Source organism: Ambystoma mexicanum, chromosome 3q (genome assembly GCF_040938575.1).
Source record: "Ambystoma mexicanum isolate Mex_15411 chromosome 3q, UKY_AmexF1_1, whole genome shotgun sequence".
Taxonomy (NCBI): domain Eukaryota; kingdom Metazoa; phylum Chordata; class Amphibia; order Caudata; family Ambystomatidae; genus Ambystoma; species Ambystoma mexicanum.
In genome coordinates this window covers 88,741,646-88,758,031 of record NC_090926.1, presented here as the reverse complement: position 1 = coordinate 88,758,031, position 16,386 = coordinate 88,741,646, and the positions used below count along the sequence as shown (strand labels likewise).

General features: G+C 42.4%; 1 protein-coding gene across 2 annotated transcripts in view; it reads left to right on the top strand.

Moving 5' to 3' along the window:
• The window catches only part of ENDOU (endonuclease, poly(U) specific), a 179,606-nt gene that overhangs the window by 147,022 nt on the left and 16,198 nt on the right, over positions 1 to 16,386 (top strand). For both annotated transcript variants that reach the window (XM_069653200.1, XM_069653201.1), the window contains 2 exons: positions 11,327 to 11,440; positions 13,972 to 14,078. In XM_069653200.1, the coding sequence (XP_069509301.1) occupies positions 11,327 to 11,440; positions 13,972 to 14,078 (221 nt within the window). The remainder of the gene's footprint in view (positions 1 to 11,326; positions 11,441 to 13,971; positions 14,079 to 16,386) is intronic.

Sequence of the window (16,386 nt, the reverse complement as noted above, 5' to 3'; positions counted from 1 at the left end):
TTGTTGGTGACATCTATTTATGAACACTATTGGTTCGCATTGGTATCTTACCTTTAATTATGTTTCTTTTGGAAAATTTGAACTACAGTCGGAATCTCTTTGGAAATGATTATTATGCTTTGTTAAAATTCAAATATTGAAATTATGTTTGGAACAACAACTTGTGATATGATAAAAAATATAAATGTAGAATTTTGTACAGCCCCGAAGATGGTGTCTTGGCACACTGAAATGCATTGGCATATGTACATACAATAGACCTTTGTTATTGTTTTGCCTCACTACTCGCCACAAGAAAAAGATTGTTGACACAGGAATATGCATTAAACAGTTCCTGGAGTTTTGATAAGTTTCAGTTTATTTTTAGTATGTGCAAATGGAGACAAATATTGGTCTTTGACTAAAAAGAACACAAATTGCTGAAAAAAACGTATAACGACAAATTTAACTAATAATTACAGCTCCTATGGGTGCCAACTGAGAGTGCCAATTCTAATGAGGTGGTGTCACCTTGTTTATTTGCTATCTCTCCCCAGAGCCACCTGTGTGTACCGAGCATGATAAATGCCATTTCAAATCCAGAAAGGTTCCAGAGTTGGGAAAAAATTAGGCAACTTTTGAAAAATGGCAAATGTATCCCAATAATGGAGTTAGAAGAGGCACTGGGAATAGGTAAATTGTCCATGTTCTCTTATTTGCAACTGAAAGGGGCGATTATGACTGAAGGCTGGAGGGAAAGAATACTGAGGGATCTGACACCCATCGAGACACTCTTAGATAATAGAATTGATATGAAGAAGTTAATCTCATCATTATATGGTGCGTTGATAGAGGTGAGATGGGTCTACTGATAGATTGAGAAATTGTTGGCAAAAAGACCTGGGCCTGGGAATTGATGTTTCACTATGGCACAAAATATGTCATGGAGTTTATAAGGTGTCGATTGATTTTCTATACAAACTTCACGTGATTAAGTTCCTGCACAGGTGGCAATATGACCCAGTTATGCTTTCCAAAATGGACCAGGGTGTCAGCCTCTTGTGTTGGCATGTGTGGTGTGACTGTGTGAGAGTGCACATTTTTTAGGATGAGGTGCTCGATTGGGTTAAGGAATGAGATGGGATTTCGAGGGACAAGACTCTCATAAGGGTTTTATTTGGCTTAGAGGAAATTGATGGAGACTGTACCAGACTTCTGCATGTGGTGCACTGCCTATTATTGACAGGAAGGGCATGTCTGGTGACACATTAGAAGAGGGTGCTGCTGCCAGGTAAAAAGGAATGGATAAATACCCTGAAGAACACATATGTAAAGGAACGTGTGACAACAGCATTTCATGGGGGAATTGCGAATTTTGAAATGGAATGGGGTGAGTTCTGAAGCAGATATATGCCAACCGATATGGGGTTGCCGACAGAAGGGTCGGACTGATGACTGAAGGCACTCCTTGAAGATGATAGTGATTCCTTGAAGTTTTGCAGAAATATAAGGTCCCAAGAATACAGTAAAAGGTCACCGGGATACTGGAGAATGTTTTGCAGACCAAGCTGGAGAGACCTTGTTAGTTACATGACTGATTTGCGTTGATAAAAGGATGGTATCTACACCAGGGGGGTGGGGTAGGGGAAGGGGAGGGTTGGGATATGGGGCTATTTTGTATGTCAGGCCTGACTTACATGATCTTCTGTTTATTCGAATTGTGACAAGTGGTGGGCCTTTGGCCTTGATTTATGTTGTATTGTTCAAAATATAATTAAGGTTAAATTAAAAAAAAGAAAAGGTGCTGTCTCAAGTGCCCCCTTTCAGTAATCCTTCTGAGGGGTCTTGGTGATCTGTTGGAATTCACTGCCTGTTGCTTTGCATCACATTTGGGATTGACTCAATTTTTGTAAGACCCAAAAGACATTGCTTTGGACTGTTCTCGGTCAGTACAGTACGTGATGGATCTCTTTGTCTTGCATGTGTAAGAAGTTGATTTATTCTGTTATTGTTTTGTTTCATTTCTTATTCTGAAATACATTGTGATCTACTCCTGGCACACTCCCCTCGCTACTCCCTCTGTGGCTCGCTCCATCTCTCCTATCTACTCTAACAGTTATGCTATTACCTTTTCCCCCTCTCTCACTAAGTCTGGAAGGAAAAAGTTCAAACAAGAACTCCTTTCTTGTAATCCTAGATTACCTATCGCAGACACCTACGTTATTGCCACTTCCAGACAAATTGTCACTCACATCCTCTTTTCTGTCCCCTCTCCAGATTTATGGACTACACATCTGATTTCCATGCTCTACCCTTTCTCTTCCTCACCCATTAATGGTGGCACTAGATGGGAAGTTCTCTTGGCAGGATTCTCATCCTCAAGGTGCCTAGTTAATGTCTATCACAATGGCACCATCATGGCCCAGGGTCCTCAACCCAAACTCCTCCACTTTGACCAGTGACTGCTGTCTCTGATCAACTTCCTTCCTGCTCCTACTACTCCACCTTCCTCTCTCTCAGCACCTCCTTCACCACCTCTGACAGTTTTACCACCCCCCTTTGCCCCTCCTCAGAACACCTTTAAGGGTGATGACCAGCTTCACTTAGCCACACTTAATGCTTGCTTCGCTATCAAACATTCTTCCGACATTTGCCTCCCCCTTGAAGACTTTGATCTTAATGCCCTCGCTCTCACCAAGACATGGTCCAATGCAAGTTCAGTCACTGCTTTTGACTCCCTTCTCCCTTCTCCCTGATGGCTACAAGACCATCTCAAAGCCTCATCCCAACCACACTGACAGTGGTGTAGCCTTGATCTCCCCTGAGTGGTTCCCTTCTTCCCTCATACCCACCAAGCCCTAATCCTCTTTTGAAAGCCTGGTCTGCAAGCTTGGCATCTCTCCCACTTCCTCTTTGACCATTGCTATTATCTACAGGCCCCGGGCCATCTCTCCTCTTTCCTTTCAGAATGGGCCAATTTTGCCTCCTCTCTTCTGACCTCCACCACCAATCTCCTCCTTCTGGGTGACTTAAAAACATCCACTTAGACTCTTCAATCACAGCCTCTACTCTCTTCCATGACCTCTCTCACCCTCTGACTGAACCTCTGGCCCTTTCCACTCATCTAGACACACTCTCAATCCCTTTATTCATTCTGATCTCTTTCTCTCTACCCCACTCTCACCCCGCCATCCTAGTCTGACCACACTCTCCTTTCCTCCCACCTGGGACCTCTCAGCCCTCTGATTAAACCACCCCCAGCTCTGCCTGCCTCGTTTGCGGACATCTGTCCATTGAAACAAGTGTCAGTTACTGTTTTTGCTTCCACCTTCACCCCCCTCCAATTTCTGACTCAACGCTTGACTCTCAGCAATCTAGGTCTCGCTATCACTCACACTGAAACCTGCCTCAAGCATAACACTTGGTATGGCTCTAACCCAGCAACCCTGAACTGAAAGTGCAGAACTGCCGCATGGAAGTGGCAGACCTCGAGGTCATCCTCTGATAAACTGGCCTGTCGCCTTCTACGGCTGAACTCGTTAAACTCTGCAAGAACAAGCCAATCTTTCTGCAGTTTCTACCTCTCTCTCTTACTCTCCTTTCCCCTCCCCTGCCCCAACCCCATGGAACCTTTGAACATCCTCTTCCCTCACCCACTCTTTCCTCCTTTTCTTCTATCACACCAGACGAGGTCACTAGAGTTGTCTGCTCTATAAAGGTCTCTTCCAAACAGGTCTCCCCCTGTTCTTCCAGAACTATTAACAACGATATCAGCCATGTTGCCCTTGCACCTTCAGACTGCTGCAATCACTCTCTTTCCACTGGGTCTTTCCCCTCCTTCCTCAAGCACTCTCTCGAGTGCCCACTCCTGAAAAAGCATTTTGGTGACCACTAATGTCCGGTAACCACTTCATCCTCATAAAACAGCTCCATGAGACCCTTGGTGTCTCAAAGTGGGCATTGGACTGGCTGACCACCTTCCTCACTGACAGCCCTCCCAGGTTATCCTGGGTTCTTTCGCCTCACCACCCTCTATCTCCACTTGTAGTGTTCCCCAGGGCTCTAGCCTTTCGCCCTGACTCTTTAACATCTATCTCGCTCCTCTTGCTCACCTTATCTCCACTATTTCACCTCACTTCCAGTATTATGCAGTAAACACCCAACTCTTCTTCAGACTACCCTCTGCATCTCTTCTGACCCCTCTGTCATTCCTGATTGCCTGTCTGCTATCCAGTCATGGTGTACCTCCAACGGCCTCTGTCTTAATGCCAGCAAGATTGAGATTCTCCCTATCAGGACTCCTGTTCCCTCTTTTCTCCCTTCACTCTGGCCACCCTCAATGGGCTCTCCCCTTCTCTTCTCCCTCTGAGACCAGAAACCTCTGAGTTATCTTGGACCCCTCTCTCTCTCTTTCATTCCTCACAACTTGGACCTTGCCAGGAAGGCCCATTTCCAACTCTACATCCTCAGGGGCATGCTTCCTTTCCTCACTTTCCCCCAGAAGCACAATGTCTCCAGACCTCTGGTACTCTCCAGGCTGGACTACTGCAACAGTCTCTTCCTAAATCTACCTTCTTCTTCTATCCGCCCCCTCCAGCTAATGCAGAATAGTGCTGCCAGACTTATCCTTGGCCTTAAGCCAAGGGACTGTATCTCTCCAGCCCTAAAATATCTGCACTGGCTCCCAGTTGCTACAATGATCAATTTTAAATCCCTCTGCATCATCCATAATGGTGTCTGGGGCTGGACCACGCTATCTGCAACTTGCTTTCACCAAATACTCTTTCCAGATCACTCTGATCCTCCGGCTCCAACTCTCTGCTTGTCAAGTGCTTCTCTGAGCAGAGAGTAGGCAGACGTTCCCTTTCCTCAGCTGGCTCCCTCCTCTGGAACAGCCTCAGCCTTTCTTGCCATCTTGAGCAGGATCTCCTCAAGTTCCATGAACACCTCAAGACTTTCCTCTTCTCCTCCTCCTTCCCTCTCTCCCTCTCATGCTAAACCCCACATAAGATGTCATTGGTAGCCTGGGCCCTTATGTGATGTGTCCTTCTGGGTCCTGGCCTTCTGTCCGATCACCCACAGCATCCGCCCTTCGCCAGCACTTGCCTTCTGGCACCACGTGGCCTGTGCTGCCTCAAAGGCCTGCACTTATTGTATGGGCTGGTGAGCCCATTTCCATCTTGTGGTCACAGCCTGGCACTTACCTGTTTCCTTCGCCACCGGCTCTTGCACTTACCTGTTGCAGTGCAACTGTCTCCCTGGCACTTCACCCCTCTGTGGATCCTAGAACACTTACCCCCTTCCCCTGTCCCGCTCTCTGCACTTGCACGATCCGAATGTTCACAAGGACCGTTTTTGTTAGTTATTTGCTTATTCCATTGTCTTGCTGTTTTTCCTTGTACACAATTTTAGTGATGTATAAGTGCCTTACAAATACCCAATAAATAAATACATAAATACATGCATACAAATAAAATTTTACTTTCTCTATATGCCTCGGTATCATAGTGGCACCCCATAAAAAACTTTCCATCCGTTTGAATAGCTCCAGAACACAATTTTGTTTTAGCAACTACTGGAAACTTTAAAGTGACAGAATATTATGAATTAGTACACAGCGCACAAAACAAAAGAAAAAAAATGTATTTGTGGTTGGCTGGATTCCGAGCCTTACTGCATGGTAATCCCGATCACGCAACGGTGTGCAGCTCGCTCCCAATGGCGACAGCATTTTCATTCAAGAATGGCCACCATGGAAAGGGAGAAGGGACTACGTATAGACTTTTCTCCTAGTTCCATGGCAGCCTTTATTTTTGTTTACTTTCTTTTAAAGCTACTTCAATGGCCGCCATTGAAAGGGTGAAGGCAATATGCATAGTTCCTTCTCACCTTCCATGGTGGCCATTTTCTTTGTTTACTATGGCCACCACAGAAAGAGATAACAGACTACGTTTTCTGTCCGTGGCGGGCATTTATTTGAACATTTTTTACTTTTTTTGTTTTACTTTTTTTCCTGGCATGCGAAATGCAAAGCGTCTCGCAGCCAAAAAAAACGTTAGTACCCCAGTCTAATGTGCTGGGGTACTAATGGCAATATGCCCCACAACTATGGGCCATTATTGAATAAGGTAATGCTCCCAGGGCCTACGTTAAGGCCTTCGCTACACTTGCGCCTGTAACTATGGGCCCCGGCGGCTTTACCTTATTCAGTAATGGCCTGCAGTCTTGGGGCATATTGCCTAACAAGAACCCTACATGCAGTTCTAAATGCTACAGGCATTGCTGGCATCATCACAACGCACAGCCTACACTCACCCTTTATCACTGAGGCATGGCTAACCCCCACCTCTACACACATCCTGGATGTCCCCATCCCCACATGTTACTGCATCCAACAAAAGGACCACAAAATAAAGACGGGTAGAGGGTTCACTTTTATCCCCAAAAAACATTAGGGGGATTCCTTCTCCAGGAACACACTACTACTTTATCAATGAAACTCCTCACTTACCACTTCCAGCCCATCCACTCTCAGGTATGTTCATTCCACCTGGTCTATGGACCACCCACAACTAACAAAGCCTTTCTCTAAGAAATCACAGATCTCATCAAAGCAGCATCTGTCAACAATACAACTAACATCTACATTTGAGGCCTCAACCATCTCAGGACCCAAACCACCAAGAAAACTAGAGAAACTCTACACAAACTGCTTTACACCAGGTCATCAAGCAACTCATCACAGAACTAATCAACAACAACGGCAATAAACTGAACCTAGTATTCAACATGTATCCAGCTACCGTATGTCGCCCTTCAAGTTTGAACTGGGTAGACCATGCAGACATGTCCATCCTGATCCTGAATATACATCTCCTCCATTGGGGACAACCAAAACTGACCAAGACTCAGCACCAATCTTTCAAGAGCTCTGCCTCGGATGCACTGAAAAGGAACCTCATTATATTGGACTCCATTTCTGACCTTTGGATAATGTCAACACCCAGCTCTGCCCACTCAACTACACCCTATCATAGAGCTCACACATCCATGCACCACGGAAACTTTGGCTCAACAAACATAATCTCACCAAACCCTGATACACATAGAAACCAATTGAGAGCAAGTTCACCCTTTTCAGAAAAGAAAGGTTCTGGAGAAGGTCCCACAAACTAGAAGACCTTTGATCAGCATGCAGGGCACTCAACAGTGCCACCAAAGCAACCTACTACTCAACAATCATCATGTAAGAAACCAACAAGAGCTGCCAGCCTGTGGCACACTGCACCAATCCTCTGAGGGATCCTGCAACAGAGGAATCCTCTGACAAAAGCAATATCATCAATAGAGTCTACACAGACACTGTACACAAGATAAATGAACATATTGACAACTCCAAACACACCACAGACATCCCACCAAAACTAGCAAGCAACATTTCAAAATGGACTAAATTCAGGACAATCACTTCAGGAACACCTGACCAAAACAATAGCAGCCCTCATTCCACCAAGTACAAAGGTTACTTTCTTCCTTTCTCCATTGTAAATGTCATCAAATGTGAATGACTCACACCACTTCTCAACATCAACACATCCTTCAAACAAAGCACCTTCCCAGATGAGCCAAATATGAGAAAGATTCTCTGCCTGCAAAAGGTCCAGCTCAACTTTCACCCCTTCTCGCATCACCCTTCTTCGGCAAAGTGATTTAGATGACAAGAATCATCGATTTGCACACAATAATCTCTCAAAACAGTTTCAGAGAGACTGCCACCATTCAAGTTATCAATGAAGCTCTGGACAAAGGGGGCCCCCTGCATATTTACCCTCTCAACCTCTCTGCTGTCTTTGATAGCATTGACTATGAAGCACTCCTCTGTCATGCACACGGGTGTTGATGGAAAAGTCCTACAGTGGTTCACCTCATACCTATCCAACTAAGTCAAACTCATCCAGATGTCCCCCACACGATCCCAGCACCTCGCTTGCACCTTCAAAGTTCCACAAGTCTCCATCACGTTCCCTGTCACTTTTAAACTCCAAATGGAACCTGTGTGTAGCCCTTAACCAACCGCCACATAAAGATACAAAAAAATCCAGATGATACATATCTATAAATAACGATCATTTCCATCAATGACATACATCGCCCTATCTAATGTCATTTCTAAGAGGACAGTTTTGCTGAAATGATATTTCTTAATACACATGCTTTTTGAACATTTCAGAATCTGAAAGAATAGTGGCATTCGATTCCTATGAATGTGTGATTTTTAATCAAACCATTTGTGTATCTCTAGTATAAACATTTGTATAACATTACTTCTAGCATGTTATGCAACGTTGATATTTTCTGATGGTCAACATACTCCTCTTTGCATATGTATTCAGCATGTTCATATCATTTATTCCTGAAGAGTAATTGTACACATTTAAATTCTAAACGCCCTAATGGAGTGACACATATTGCAGCCATTTTATCCACACAAACAAATCCCAAGGCTGTCCTAATGAGTGTGTATGGTTCATGGTTTCAAACACTTTAATGTTATAGTGAGTCTTGTGAAAAGTGGAATGAGCACCCATCTCAGTGTGCATATTGTGTGCTTAGTTAATCAAGCACAGCACCCTTTCATCAAAGACATTTTTTGTCAAATATAAAAAAATACATGCTCTTTCTTTTGTTCTGAACATGCTCTTTGATTTCCTTTAAAGTAGCCAGGAACCTCCACTCAAGATATGTGTTACTTTGCAATGTTCTCTTATGGGTATTATGAGTACAATAGATGTGCAACAGGCTGTTGATTTTGGAATGATTAACTTCGATCAGAAAATTAATTATGTGATTATTCTATTTTTTGATCCTTTACTTTGCACAGAAAGACACGTATGATACGTTTATTGTGACTGCAATTTAATCTGCAAGTGATCATTACAGGTAGAAATTCGCATTTGTAAAAGGGCCAGTTTCCAATGTCAGAGTCAGTAAATAATGTCCTTTTTATAGCTTCTTTTGCCAAGAAAACACACATTTGTGTCTCTCAAAATGACCTTCTTTCCTCAAAAGGATCACAATTTTTCCATGTTGGGTAAGGAAATAGACATGAAGATCGATGCCATCAATAAAAGGAATTGATAGGGCACATGATGGCAAGGGTCCAAGCCCTCTTGAAAATTAATTATTGAAGTTATCGCTGCCAAGAATCACTCAAAAATCCAATGGTGCTTTATCTGAATAAATCTGGGTAGGATTTCCTACACACAAGTATTGAGAGTCCATGTCTGGACCTAGAATATTTAATGTGGGATGTAAAAGTCAATAGTATCTATCTTGTAATTATTCATGGGCACCCCCTGAGAGAATAAAGCGCTGGGATCAGTGGGGCATATTGCCATGGAATTTTTAAGTTAATGTTTACAATTATGGAGCTAAGAATGGAGGCCTTGCTCCTGGTATAGCAATGCTGGCTTTACGTCCAATCACAAACAATGGTCCTGCATGGTTTTACGCTATGTTTACCCCCAAACCGTAACCAGAAAACATAAGTCGAATTCAGTAACAAGTGGGAGGGCAGTCATAACTTTCTATCAGTGGTCCATCTCCAACTTGGTTTTAGAGAGACTGTGAATGAGCACAAGCTAGGATCAATTCCAAGCTCATTCAATGTTTAGATGTTTTGACTCCCAGCCAAAATAACAATCAATTATTGTGTGGTGTTTGCCTTCTCTGTTGTGCAGGAGAGAGCGAGGTGGAAGTTGCAAGCATCAGTATGGAAACGCTGCATTTCCCACCCAAATCACATGCCGTGTCTATCTTACTGTAGTAAAGACTTTCCCCCTGAAAAAAAGCACCAGGTCCACAAAAGAGGAACAATGAGGAGGAACTGAGCCACACTGACAAGCATGCACTTCCAACTGATGTCAAATTGGTGTACTTGGACTTTAAATCATCCGCTACTATCAATAGAATGATTACAAAGCGAGATATCATTAATACCCGCTTAACGTGTAACAGAGAGAAAATTTAAATAAAAGCATGAGGACTAGGGTAAGAGGAATCCTCTGACGAACAGAGAAGGAGGCTTTTTAGAGATCCAATGAAAGGAGTCACTGGTTAATTAGGAGGTCTCTTTAAGTGCTGGGTGAGAGACAGGGAGTGGTGCAGTTATGAAGGTAATTCTGGTGAGGGAAGGAAGGAACAAGGACCCAGACAAAAAAAGAGCTACATGTTTGCTCGGGCTACATCTCTGACACGACATGAGACCAGAAAACATTGGAAAGAACATGACATGCTGAAAGCTTCCCTGGGGGAGCCAGAAAACCAAGGAGAAAATCAAGAGCATTTTGAGGCAGAAATATTTAGCCCAGAAGGGTTGCAGAGGGCTAGTGTTAAATAAAACAGCCTGACAATGGCCCTAAAGAAAAGGGGAAGGAGCACCTGCTTTGGTGAATGTCTCATAGTAATACGCTGAGGTGAGCGGAGGGAAATACTTGTGGGCAGGGATGTGTCAACAATCATGTTAGGAAGCCTACAGAGGCAACCCATGGAGAGAGGATGAGAATGCAAATAAACTCCTGTCAGCCTGAGAAGCCAAGGAGCATGCTGGTGGATATGTATATCCGTGATTGAGAGGTCAAGAGGTGAGTAGTGTACTATGTCCCTGAGACTTTGGGTATGAGTCAAAAAGAGTGAGGCTCACTTTAACCCTGAAACGGTATGTATTAGACTGCAGATTCCCATCAGGTACGCAGGCTCATTTTGATATGCACTACAGATTTTGGGGATTGCCTTGACACTTTAAACAAAATGGTTCCTATTGACTTAGGCTTCAAATTCCTGTCATTATAGGCGTTCCCACAACCCCAACCTGCTGTGTTGTGTTTTTATATGTGTTAACCTTAACAGCTTGTCTTGTGTGTTCTTTTGGTCACTTTGTCACATATGCCAAATTTTCAAAGTACTGCGCCGCTCCACATTTTGATACTCTCATATTTTGGTGTAGGTACAAGGTCTGTCCTCAGTAATATGTCTGAAATTGTCCAAATTTAATTAAACACAGGCAAGCATAATGTTGGTATCAGGGGCAGACTTCAATATTGCCTAATCATTTTCCGATGTTTTTAATCAAACAAAGCATGGAACCAAGATTTGATGTATAAGAACTTTAGTACACAGTGTTTTCCATACTTCCATTTTACTATTTCCTAAGGTTTGGCTCCAAATAGTGTCTAGGTCAAATTTCAGGTGAGATATTTCCTTTCTTCATATGTTGACGATGGTTATGATTACAAATATGACAGGTAAAACGATTACTGGCTCAACAATGAATTTGTTTCATCTCTAGACCTCTACGCAACACAGGAAGAGTTTATCGCAGACTTGAAGAACATGTGGTTCGGTCTATACTCGAGGGGGGCAGGAGAGCTGGACTCAAGCGGTTTTGAGCATGTATTTCTGGGTAAGTGTAGATGTAATATAGTTCTCCCTTTTTCCTTATTAGACTTCTATTTTAATTTCCAAACTCGAAATAGAAAAAGTGTTATGCCATAAATATTAAAACATTTTAACTTAGCCTACTTCCACCATACTATTGTGTTCAGCCTGCCATTCTCTTTGCACTACAACCTTTAGTCTTCACCAAAGCATTTAAATGATCTATAATAACATTTCTGCTGAATATGTCCTCTATAAGCAACTGCTGAACTAATTTAAAAATAATAATTTAGCATTTAAATAGCGCTATAACCCCTCAGGCATCTGAGCGCTGCTTATTATTACCCACGGTGTGTGATCCTCATTTATCGACCTCGGAAGGATGAAAGGCTGAGTTTGGCCCTGCTGGGATTTGAACCTGTGTTGTCAGGCTCTGTACAGATGTCAAAGCACGCACTGTCCTCGCTGTGCTATCTGACCAGCATTAGCCGCTGTCACTGCCCCCATATATGTGTCCAAGATCATGGAGAATGTAACCACTAGCAAAATGCAACATCACCCTGATTCCATTCCCGTTGGGTTTACTCTCATTTGGGAGCCCTCCTCAGACCTGGCACAGAATGTGCTTTGGTATATGACCTCATGCAGAAATGGCTGAGTCAGTGGCTATAGTCCCGTAACCGGACTGGGAATGTATTGAATATTTGCTATAAGAACAGAAACCAAGTAAGAGGCTGGGTAACTTTATTTGTCAATCTACACTGATCACTTACAGTATCTCCCATGGCTCCCTCGCTCCACACTATTATCATATGCATGAAGCTGACAATTCAAGCACTACACCGACAAATATGCCTGCATGTCGCTGTGGGGAATTGTGTGTTTGCATACTAGGCCAGCAGAATCAGTCACATGTCAGGCATGCCTAAGTCCGCTTTTCATCATTCAGAAATTGGCACATGTTTTATTGAGGTTTATAATATTACAATATAGGGAATTAATAACTAAACTTTAAATCTGACAAGCCTATAGAGCTGTGGAAGAGTTATTCATGCATTTGGCTAAGTGTGCTTGCATGAGCACTACTTAGGTTATTTATTTAATTATAGGGAGAGTCCAGTATGCAGGCTAATAATGACCGCAGAGAGTCCAGTAGGGCTGATGCAAAGTCATTCAAATGTCAACTATTCATGATATAGACTCTGACATTCCAGGAATAGAATTAAGGCTGGTATGAGTAAAATGTTATTATCCCTACACCCGGGGAACATCACATATTATCTACAAGAGGCCTAAAGGTGCAGGTAGTGCCTTATATGCTATCAGTTCCAATGTATACAGGGGGCTGGCCCACACACAATTTGAGTGCAGCAAACCTCCTGGGAAATTTTCAGGCCAGCTTTGTGAATAAGGTGACCTGCACATTTCTTAAAGTAATGCAAATAAAAAAAAATGCATCTTCAAAAATATGTTTTGTTTACATTCGTTTTTGTGAATTATGCATGTAGTACTTTTAAAAAGATTCCAATGTTTTGTCAGTACAAACAAAGAGTTAATTGTGGTTTTATTTTAAAGGGGAAAAAAAGGTGGAAGACATTAATCATGAAGGCAATTTGCTTTCTTTGAGTATTGATATTGATATTGATATTTAATTTCTATCGCGCTCGTACACAAGTGTTTCAGAGCGCGACAAGTCAAGGGAGGGAAACAGGGGAGAACAAAACAACAATCTTACTAGGCCCAGTGACATTGAGAACACGCATGTGCATGGGAGAGGGGGAAGGGAAAAGTGCATGAAAGGGGAAAAAGTGGAAAGTGCGAAGCAAAGGAAAAACAGATAAATAATAATACATAAATAAATATTAAAAAGGCAACAACCAGTGGTAGAGCAGCCAGCAATTTGCAAGTGCTAGGCTTAAGGCACCACACAGGGTAGGTCTGATAAGTGCAGGAAGAAAAAGGGGGGGCTATATGGGTACAGATACAGACCCAGTGCAAGGGGTGACCCGGAGGCAGTGTGGGAGGGTGAGCAGGTGCCTGGGCCCGGAGGACAGAGGGTTCATCCCTGGCCTCATTCATAAAGGTGCCCGTCACCGCCCTCTCCTTCACTGGAAAGTAGGCTGTTTCTGCAGTTCTAGCTGTGTTCCTGTCTGCCGTCTAAAACATGGATATGGAGCACTTATGTGCAATACGTTGGAGTGTTGGCGGAATTAGCACTACTGCTCATTAAACTGTTCTTGCAGTGCTTCACCAGCGTAAAAGAGCTATGCAAGAGGGTGGTCAGAGTCAGGTGGGTGTTAGCACCATTCCTCAGTCTTGGGGCAATATTCATATTTTGGTGGTTAGATAGTCTAATTTCTAAGAGTGCTAAGCATGCAAATCACACCCTTGTTTTACTCACTAGATCCGCAGCATGTGCCACTATGTACTGCGCAGCAAACATAAAGTGGCATCGGTTTCTTCTCTCATCAACTGTTCAAGGTACTTGTGGTTTTTGTTCTTTCAATTGGACAGCAAGGGGTTAATAAGTTGTTTTTATGTTTTGGTATAAAATAGGTGAAGTCAAAAAAGGAAAAGTGTCGGGATTCCATAGCTGGATTCGCTTCTACCTCCTGGAGAAGAAAGGAATGGTGGATTACTACAGTCACAACTACGATGGACCGGTGCGTTCTGGGCTGTGTATGGCGGGAGGTGTCGGCGAAGAGGGGTTTTAGTCATTTCTCCCTGACGTCCTATCCAACCAAAAACGCATCACCCCCACAGAAACAGAGAACAGTCATACGATCATTGTCTCAACCCAGAATATCAGCTGAACAGGGCACCAATCAAATGTAACATATACTCCCTGCCGCCACAAACACACACAGCATTGGCCAAATACCAAAGCAAAATGAGTTTTGGTGTGTATGGGTGTCCCTCGGCAGCCTCTAGACGAGACTGCGGAGGGACACCTATGAGCTACTGGGCACAGCACACATCCAACAATTAGAAGCCCAGGCAGGAGACATATCTAAGCACAAGAATAAGTGGGGTGCCTACAAGGTGTTTCCCCAAAAGTTATTTATTCAGCAACCTGTTTGGGGAAACAAGTCAATGCCAATATCATCCTGGAGCAATACACAGAGCCACTCAATTGTGTATATTTGCTTCAACCCCCATCACGGGCTACCCAGTATCCACTCAGCGAGAAAATGTCAGATGCTCTTTTGTTATCTGATTGCACAGTTTAGTGACTTTAGAGAAACATAATCCAGAGACAAGTCAATGAAAGCCAATGATAAGCAACTCCATGTGGGTTCTAAAATAATCTTAAGAAATTATAGCACAGAGGGGGGGGTGGAGTGTGGGTTGCATCTGCAAATGTGCTAACCTGTTTAGATGTTCATATATGCCGCACAATGATTGCCGCACAATGATGCAATAGTAATTGTTACTAGTAGTGTTTTGTTGTTTTCCTGTTTCTCTTTTTTTTTTTAAAAACAACCTCTTTTGGGCTCTCTTATTTTTGATTATATTTCAATCCTTGGTGATACTTTTTTAGTCTTCCATTATGGAAACTGACATCAAACCTTGAAACAAGACTTGTCTCCAGAGGAGAAGATGAAATGCAATCGACAAACATTCCAGCAGCAAAGAGGAAAAGTAAACATTTGCATTTACTTTTTGCTTTCTAAAACTACTTTACAGATGTAGTAATCCTGCAACAACACAGTAGGGATATTTTAAATTATAGTAGTAATAGTAGTAGTAGTAGAAGTAGCAGCAGAAATACTAGTAGGATTCATATTACACGTAGTGGTGGTACTCTTAGTATTCGTACCTCTATCAATACAACCATAACCTTAGTAAGAACCTTTGTATTCTTTTTTTCAACCTGAAAAGAATCTAATACCCACTGCTAACCACAGGTAAACGACACCCAGGTCGTGGGTTGGATACAAGTTACTGTGTGCTATTTTCCAAACCTATTGAGTCTTCAAAAAAAGAGGGATCCAGCAGCGGGAGTCTCAGTAACTATGAACCTCCCACAAAAGGTTCAAATTGCAGTGAAAATGTACTTGTAACTGTTACGTGACAAACTCTGCACTTGGAATCAATATTTTAAGTTAGTAGACCAGAAGTAACAAAAAACATTGATCAACATTTAAAGTCTTAAGAAGGATCCAAACATTGACTTGAAGGTAGTATTCTTGTATTTAAATTTTGCAATATTCCATAGAAATAGCCGACAAGTGTTTCGACCAATTTGGTCGTTATCAAGGCTATACATTTCCATTGTTACAAGAGTCAAATAGGTCAACATAAACATAGGCATTGTCGCCATAATGATACGACAAATAAAAATTATTGCAACATTGGAGTGAAAAAAATTATATATGATCAAGAGAAATTGTTAAAACATACCACACAGGTTGTTGGCAATTGGAGAAAGCAAGTGTCTGTGAATAGAAAATAGAAAAGGAAAAAATCACAATTGGTTTCAAGAATAGGGAGATAATTGAATTTAAATTTTTCATCATGAAAAAGGTTTGTTTAGAGAATAAAAAAACCCAGGTACTTATGAGGGCTAATAGGAAATCCAGCGTCCAGAACCGTTGACCCTATTTGTAAATATGTGAATATTTTTATTTATAACACAAATGTGCAAAACATGTTCTCTCTTTTCCAGTGTTAGACACCCTGCATGGCACTTCCCAGTGTACAACATGCATGACTAAAGTGTTTAGGCTTACCCTCAGGAAACAAATTAAATGCAAGTATCTGTAAATAGATATTCAAATAAATAGCGAAAATCACTAGTTGAATTTAGTTCTGAAACATATATATGAATCAATTGTGATAGTACAGTTATATAAATGGTAAAAGTGGCCCACCTCAAAGAATCAATGAGTCTGACTCCAAAAGCAATCGATACTTTTCTCGGCACTGACTTGTAGCAATTGGTCATGGAGTAACTCTCAGTCATCTTGG